The sequence below is a fragment of the Diospyros lotus genome, chromosome 2, assembly GCF_014633365.1.
Source record: "Diospyros lotus cultivar Yz01 chromosome 2, ASM1463336v1, whole genome shotgun sequence".
Classification (NCBI taxonomy): Eukaryota; Viridiplantae; Streptophyta; class Magnoliopsida; order Ericales; family Ebenaceae; genus Diospyros; species Diospyros lotus.
The window spans coordinates 15,609,329-15,618,125 of NC_068339.1; the positions used below are offsets into that span (position 1 = coordinate 15,609,329).

At 36.5% G+C, this 8,797-nt stretch overlaps 1 protein-coding gene across 1 annotated transcript; it reads left to right on the forward strand.

The window, feature by feature from the left end:
• Positions 1-4,188: 4,188 nt before the first annotated feature.
• LOC127794039 (auxin efflux carrier component 2) lies at positions 4,189-8,580 on the forward strand. The gene is made up of 6 exons (XM_052324904.1): positions 4,189-5,842; positions 5,935-6,232; positions 6,531-6,616; positions 6,786-6,943; positions 7,822-7,898; positions 8,220-8,580. Exons 1-6 carry the CDS (start codon positions 4,621-4,623, stop codon positions 8,284-8,286), a joined length of 1,908 nt encoding a protein of 635 aa, XP_052180864.1. The 5' UTR covers positions 4,189-4,620; the 3' UTR covers positions 8,287-8,580.
• The last annotated feature ends 217 nt before the right edge of the window (positions 8,581-8,797 follow it).

Sequence of the window (8,797 nt, forward strand, 5' to 3'; positions counted from 1 at the left end):
TATGTGGCCCCAAGGTTTAACCTTTTAACTTCATCAATATGATCGTGCAATTTTGCAAATTCAACCCTATAATCCCTTACTGCCCTACTCAACACTTTATTCTTCTCCCTCCTACAAATTGTTTTTCCCACAAACACATTCAACTCTTTTCTAAAACTTTTATTCTTAGCTGGGATATTATCCTACTTTGAATTACACTTTTTATTTCTAGTTGTCCTATAGCATTTGTGAACTAAATTGTAAGTTTTGATTATGAAGTTGCTGGTCTTAATCTCAAGACTAACAAATAGCAACCAAGGACAACCTTCTCTGCAATTGACAACATCAACCCCTCTTAGCATACTTCGAAACAGCCTCTCTAAATTCGTACACATTTTTAAATATCATTCCAAGTTTCCTGTAAGACATAGCAGCATCTGGATCAAAGTGTGTTTTCCTCTAATTCTTTCTTTGTTTCTTTTCTATTAACTCTTTTTCTAATTGACAATCACTTGCATCTGAATCATCTGGATCTGAGCTTCCTAGGTATGGCTCATCACCACCTGTTCTTCCTTCACTTCCTTCACGAGATTTGTTACATATATCCTCACCATTAAACCCAGTATCAGTCCTAGCCTCCCTTATTTCTACAACTCTTGAATCTATGTTTTATGTTGGTCTACCTCTTTTGGCTCTGTAATTTTTGATATTTTGTCTTGCTGTCACAAGCTTCTGATTCACATCACTGCCATCATTTGGATCATCCTCAGGTGTATCCTCACTTTCATTCTCACTCACAACCTCAGTTGAACTATTTAAGTCTTCACTAACATCATCATTATCTACCTTTTGATTGCTTCTACCAAAATCCTCGTTACCACCAACACCTAACCCCTTGCCTGTTTCTCTTCCTTCATTCAATACAACACCATCTTCACTTATATTAAAACCTTATTTGTCTCAACTTGTGCATTTACATTTGCATTTGAATTTGAATTTGAATTTGCATTTGCATCTGGAACAAGAACTGCATTTACATTTTTCACTTGTACCACATCCCCTTTCTCCCCAACCAAAATGGGAAAGTTAATCGCATGTTCAATATATAAATATACAATACTCCCATTTGCAAGCTCATTGACTACATCCATTATAACAAAATCCTCCCACATCACCACCAGCTATAACATCTTTAAGGAATATAGAGTATATTTGCTCATAACTTAAATATTTTGCATAGGCCTTTAATTCCACTACAGATAACTTATCAGGGTCTATGTTAGGCATAATTATTTCAATCCCACCAACGTACCTCATTACAGGTTGAAGCTCAAAAGTTCCCTCATGGTGCCATCACAAGTTCACTACTTTATCCATAATATATAACCTAAATAAATAAAAGGGGAAAACAAAAATAAGAAAATTGGACCACAAATTGGCAAAAAAGACAAAGATGGAATAATTTTTTATCCTGGAAAAAAGTGCTTACTCACTTTAATTAAAAAAAAAAAAAAAACCCTATATTATCATCTTAATAACAAAAAGCCCACACCATTTTGCAATAACATTAAAGAAAAACTCAATGGCAAAAAAACAACATAATATATACCTATAATTGATGCCCACTTGAATTTGAGATCAACCAACCAGCTTCAAATCCCCACTAAAGTCCCTCGCCCCACTTTCCTTTTTTTTAGTAATTCCAATGAAAATCACAAAATCAAAACACACTCAAACAATATCCGTGAACTCTTCTTTCTTTGGCTCGGTATTCATGGTTGTTAAACTCTCGATTTTACGATTTTTTGCACCGAAAACCTTAAGATTTTATGATTTTGAAGTTGAATCGCACTCAATTTTACGATTTTACATATCGAAAATCCTCTTACAATTTTACGATTTTAACAACCATGTTGGTACTAATTACGAATTGAAGAAAGCAAAAGCACATATCAAAGGGTTCTAATCTGACTTAGGCCACAAATTGTCCCTAGAGAATAGCATTTGGAACTTTCAAAGCCCCTTTGTCCACCTCATTTAGATTGCATGATGCCGCATTATATTGCTTATGTCACTACGTGTACATTTCATACTTATAAATTATCTTTAATTAGTATCTAATGAGCATTTAATAGTTTTACTTTTTTTGGAGTAGAAATGTTTAAAGGGATGTTTTGAAAGTTCAGTGTGTCACATGACATTTTTAATAAATTAAATATAGGGGTATTTTTATACTTTCTACCACCATAATAATTGTTCCAAAATATTATACCTCTCTATACTCTATACTATTATATAATTAAATAAAATATTTTTGTGTTATAAAATTATTTTAATAAAATTAATTTTTTAAAATATAAAAACGAAATTATAATTAATAAATTTTTATTTAAAATTTGTTATTTTTTAAACTTGCACAAGATGTGGAACATCTCGTTCTATACCAATAAATTAGATTTTCAGAATATCCTTTATATGCTTTAGTTAAAAAATAAAAATAAAGCTTAACTAGAAAAATTTAATCTCGTGACCCCAAGAATATAAGATACTTTATTAACTTTACCTTCATCTAAACTTTACCTTAAAAAAATATAAAAACTAGACCAAGCTACCAATTGCTACCTATAAGTTTTTATTTAAAATATTTTATTTTTTTATTTGCATGAGTCACACTTCTAGTATTATATAAAGAAAACACTAAGTTTTGGTATTATGTCAATAATAATGTAATGAATCTAAAGAAGAACAAAAGTGAAGGAAGAAGAACAAAGAGTAAACTTCTTGTGGAAATTTTTTTCACCCTTTCATACTTCTCACAACCCCTATTTATAGGGTTAGAAAATCTTTGAGCTGCGAGAACTCTTAATGATATAATAAATACTAAAATAAGCTAGAGGTTATAAAATATGAAGATTTGGGGAAGTTGTAGACATATCCATTTTATTATTTTCATAAAAAACAAAGTGTTTTCTTAATATATTTTTATCTACCTTGCTCAAAAAATATAAACTAAAATTAATAATATTTAAACTCATAATCTCTAAATAATAATTAACTTCTAAAATAACTTTACTAGTATATCAAAACTCATTTTATTTAAAAAAATTCTAAAAAATTAAAATTTAAACAATTATTATCAAATATCCCCTCGTAAAACTTTCGCTTAAAAGTTTTTAATTTTTTTACACAAATCACCCCTCAAGTGCTTAATAACAGGGAAAAATCCTCTTTTTAATTCAAAATTTAGGGTAAATTAATTTCTATATACTTTGAAATGATTAAATTTTTTTTTTTTTTTTGTTAGGTTCGCTTAAAGCCCAAGGCTATGATATTCACTAGCTAAGTTTGATTGGGTTGGTAAGAAATTGGTTAGGGCTACAAATTGAAGCCCATTATTTATTCTGAAGTATTATCCTCAAGGGCCCAATTAGTTAGATCCATGCAATTTGGATGGGTTTCAATTACACTTTAGCACTTGGGTCTAGGCATCTTCTAATTGGGTTCTAATTTTAAAAGCCTGATGTTTTGATTTCTACCTTTCCAATTGGATTACATGCAATTGAACCATGAGAAGCCACACCAAGACTACACACATATTCTAACACACTGACATTGCGTCTTTGTAAATCTTTTGTTAATTATGACGGCCGGGCTTAGAGTGACACAAAGGGCTCATTTGATGCTCCCCCTCTCTCATCCTTGTTCCAACTACCCACCACCTTGTGTTCAAGGAATTGCAGCATCATCCGCGACATAAGCAAACTTTCGGAGATTGGAGAAGCTAATTAAGAAAAAGAAGAAAGTGTGAAGTGATGTATATTATAATATATAATATATGAGGGGGGGGAAGCTTGATTTTGGTAATTCTCAGTGCATGAACTGGCTGGCTGGCAGATCTGTTTCCCACATCCCCAGAGATGATAGATCTTAAGTTTTCGATCCGGCCCCCCCAACACAATTACCCAAAACCGAAACCCCTCGGTCTCTGCCATGATGATGAATACGAATTAATATAAAAGGCTTTGATAAGGGCCCTTTGCTGAACTAACTAATGATAAAGCATAGTAGACTCACGAGACTGTAACACAATGAAAGGAATAAGTTACATGCAGCCAAGTGTGACTTGAGGTTGCTAACTTAATTATAATTTAGACTAAAGTAAATTAACCTTCTCTCTGCATCGTTCCACATGCTGATAGCCAGCCCTTACTGAAGCGTATACATTGAGATATGTAATTATGTATCATCATCATCATCATCATCATAATATATATATATGTGTGTGTGTGTGTGTGTCCTCCGAGCATGTGCGCCACCGTATTCGGCGGCGACGGAAGAACTAAGCTCTGCCCGCAGCCCATCTTCTCTTCCACCTTTGCTTCTTAAATCCTCAAGTCTGAACCAATCTAAACCCAACCCAGAGATTCTCTCTCTCTCTCTCTCTGACACCAACCCTACATATTTCTTGAAAGAAAACATGTCTCGGATTCTCTCTGTTTCGTCAACTTCCATTTTACAGCTAATAATCATCCCCCTCTTAAGTTATTGATAACAGAACGAAGATATCTTCACTGTGTTCTTTCATCTCATTGTCGGATTCTCTCTGATTACTACTGGGTTTTGAGCTCCATTTGATTCGCCATGATCACTGGAAAGGACATTTACGATGTTCTTGCAGCGATTGTACCGCTGTACGTCGCCATGGTTCTAGCTTACGGTTCAGTCCGGTGGTGGAAAATCTTCACGCCGGACCAGTGCTCTGGCATCAACCGTTTCGTTGCAGTCTTTGCCGTGCCCTTGCTTTCCTTCCACTTCATCTCCTCCAACGATCCCTACTCCATGAACTACCACTTCATCGCCGCCGACTCGCTGCAGAAGGTCGTGATTCTCACGGCTCTCTTTCTATGGCAGGCCTTCAGCAAAAACGGCGGCCTCGAGTGGATGATCACGCTGTTTTCGCTTTCCACTCTCCCAAACACTCTCGTCATGGGAATTCCTCTTCTGAAAGCGATGTATGGAGATTTCTCGGGGAGTTTAATGGTTCAGATTGTGGTTTTGCAGAGCGTGATTTGGTATACCTTAATGCTGTTCTTGTTCGAGTACAGAGGCGCGAAACTTCTCATTGGTGAGCAGTTTCCGGAGACTGCCGGCTCGATCACGTCCTTCCGGGTGGAATCCGACGTCGTTTCGCTTAACGGGCGGGAACCGCTCCAAGCCGACGCCGAGATCGGCGACGACGGCAAGCTCCACGTTGTGGTGCGTAGATCGGCATCGTCGTCGGTGATTTCGTCGTACAAGTCCCACGCGTTGAATTCCATAACCTCGATTACTCCGCGAGCGTCGAATCTCACCGGCGTCGAGATCTACTCGGTACAATCTTCGCGAGAGCCGACGCCTAGAGCTTCGAGCTTCAATCAGATGGACTTCTACGCCATGTTCGCGAGCAAGGCGGCGAGTCCGAAGCACGGCTACACGAACAGTTTTGGGGGCGACGTTTACTCGTTGCAGTCGTCGAAGGGGGCGACGCCGAGGACCTCGAATTTTGAAGAGGAGATGCTGAGAATGGCGAATAAGAGGGGAGGGAGGAGCAAAAGCGGCGAGTTGTTTACTCAGTTTCCATCGTATCCGCCGCCAAATCCAATGTTTTCCGGCTCCACCAGCGTGGGGCCGAGGAAGAAGGAGGGCAGTAGTGGTGGCGCAGCCCCGGCGAACAAGGAGCTTCACATGTTCGTTTGGAGCTCAAGCGCTTCGCCGGTGTCGGAGGGGAACCTGAGAAACGCAGTGAACAGAGCTGAGTCGACAGATTTTGCCACCATTGACGCTTCCAAGGCTGTTCTTCAACAAGAGATTGCTTCCTCAAAAGGTATAAAAAAATTAGTAGTCTTAGAACTTTTACAGATCGAATGATATCCATTATTTTTAGTGATGATGATATAAATGTATGCATATATACAGGGATGAATGATTTGATGGAAAATGCGAGTCAAGCAAAGTTGATGAATGGGAACAAAGAGATAGAGATGGAGGTGGAGGGATCGAATTTTCCGGCGAGTGGGTCTCCCTTCACGGGGCAGAAGAAGGTGGTGAGCACGGAAGAAGGAGAAGGAGAAGGAGCCGGCGGGAAGAAGCAGCAGATGCCGCCGGCGAGTGTGATGACGAGGCTCATACTGATCATGGTATGGAGGAAGCTTATAAGAAACCCTAACACCTATTCAAGTCTTCTCGGCCTCATCTGGTCTCTCATCTCCTTCAGGTACCCCTAATTAAGTGCATCTCTATGACTATAGTTTCTTGTTGTTAGATCAATCTTTATGATTCAGACATTTAGATCACCATTTCCATAATTAAGATTATCTCATTTTACTTAGAAGTTCAAAGATTATTTTGCAATGCTTGCTCGGCCTACCACATACAGTGAAAAAATCATACTCTCTTACATAAAATCATGTGGGTTTGTCTTGTGACTAGTGACTAGTGTTCAAATGATTCCCCACATAAATTTATTTATGTATACTTAATTGTCACTACACCTCACGTACTTTTATTGGCAGGTACAACATTCAAATGCCATCCATCGTGCGTGGTTCAATATCGATTCTATCAGATGCAGGTCTAGGAATGGCTATGTTCAGCCTGGGTACGTACTATAATCTTAATTTCTTCATCAACTAATTATTAATCAAATCCATATATATCTATGCATTAATTAATTGTATCTTTCAACTAAAAGAATATTATTATTATTACTATTATTTAAGTTTGGTTGATGAAGATACCTTAATTTGTTAATTTGTTTATGGGAGCAGGTTTATTTATGGCTTTACAGCCGAAGATCATAGCCTGCGGGAAATCGGTGGCAACCTTTGCAATGGCGGTGAGGTTCTTGACTGGCCCAGCAGTCATCGCAGCTACCTCCATTGCTATAGGCCTTCGTGGGGTTCTTTTACATATTGCCATTGTCCAGGTACCTATATATATACACACACACACACACACACACATATAACCCAGATTATATTATATTATATAAGCTCTAGCCGAGAGAAAACCAGCAGGGATCATGTCAAAAAGCACCAATATGTGTAAGCAGTCTTAATTAGTTTCTGGGCTCACCTATTTAGTTTAGTTTAGTTTAGTTTAATTAGGATATACAAGCTAATCTTCTCTTCTCGCAAACCCAAGTGTTGTCCATAAAACAGGACACTATCTTTGTTAGACTTTACCAATAACATCATCAGCCCCCTTCACACTTAAACCAAACCGGAACAACAACCTCAGAGATCAAAGCATTCGATAAAGCTTAGTCAAGCAGCAGTGTTGGGTCATTCTTCAATTTTTAATACAAAACAGATATGTGTGAACACAGATGAGAATGGAAGATGCCATTCACAATAAGAATTCTAATATAAATAGGCACCCCCACCCCTACTTCACCTCCCCTCGTTGCAAGCATGTTAAGGTGAGTGCTGTTAGTGCCATATGAGGGCCCTATGCTTCGATAATTAGAATTTTTGAGATTTAAATGACCAGTTATTTAAAGAATATGATTATTGAGATGTCTTGTACTTAATTAATATTATAAAATTACTCATTAACATAACTACAAATTTGTTCTTCTGGGTGTGTTTGGGAGGGGGTGGAGCCATGCCCTTCTCTCATTTTATGTTATTCGACGCAAATAACATAATATTCTCGAACATATATAACTAACTATTTAAGTCAAATCAAATTAATATTCCTTAAGTTTTCTCTTACTTTTTATTATTGGCATAGAGAGCATTGTTTTGTCCAACACAAAGTGTCCAATACTAAAGCGATGCAATTGGATTTCTCTGTATGCAGGCTGCTCTTCCTCAAGGGATTGTTCCCTTCGTATTTGCAAAAGAGTACAATATCCACCCAGACATTCTTAGCACCGCGTAAGCTCTTAATCTTCATATTTTACAAAATCACATGATATCACCCTTATAATGAATATTTTTTGAGACAATATAATATATAGTTTCGCTAACGAATGCCTTTATGACACCCACTAAGATACAATACATTTTGTTTTTAATATTTAAATACTTCTATTAAATAATAATAAATGCACTGTGTTCTAAAATATTTACCGATTAATAAAATTATTTGAATGTTAAAAATAAAATATATTAAATACCACCCATTAACAAATGCCTATATAATATTACATATATTTTGACATGGAGATACATTTATGGGCAAAATTAATTTTGCAGGGTTATCTTTGGGATGCTGATTGCTTTGCCCATTACAGTACTCTACTACGTGCTGCTTGGCCTCTAAGCTGTGGTGACAAAGAGGGGAAAGTTAAATTTATATATTATTATTATTATGTATAGCTGCAGCAAGTCAAGTCCAAGGAAATTAAATTAAGGAGCCACTGGATTCAGTGCAGAAATTAAATACTACGGCGAACACAGTTTTGGTTCTAATTAATCTTTCGAATTAAGTTTGTTTTTCTATTTTCATGTGGTGTAAGTTTAGTACCCCCAACAGATAAGCCAGTTTGAGCTAGATTATTATTCTTAATTAAAATAGTGGAAAAACATAGAATTATTCATCTGCTTGCTACTTAATTGTTTAATTAGTTAGTACATTTCATTCTTGCTCTTCTGTGCTAACCCAACCCCATAATTTGTAATTATATATTACTTTTATTCGCAAATTTATTAATTCACTACTACATGCTTAAAAGAATAATAATTAAATCATGATCTTATTTATGTATATTTGAGTGAAATACAACTAGCTAGTTCCTTGAAGTTTGAATAGGTCTGAAGATTGTTCAATTCGA

Coding starts and splice junctions, on each gene's coding strand:
- LOC127794039 (XM_052324904.1), top strand. CDS start 4,621: ATGATCACTGGAAAGGACATTTACGATGTTCTTGCAGCGATTGTACCG. Junction 5,843..5,934: donor AGAGATTGCTTCCTCAAAAG/GTATAAAAAAAT, acceptor GCATATATACAG/GGATGAATGATTTGATGGAA. Junction 6,944..7,821: donor TACATATTGCCATTGTCCAG/GTACCTATATAT, acceptor CTCTGTATGCAG/GCTGCTCTTCCTCAAGGGAT.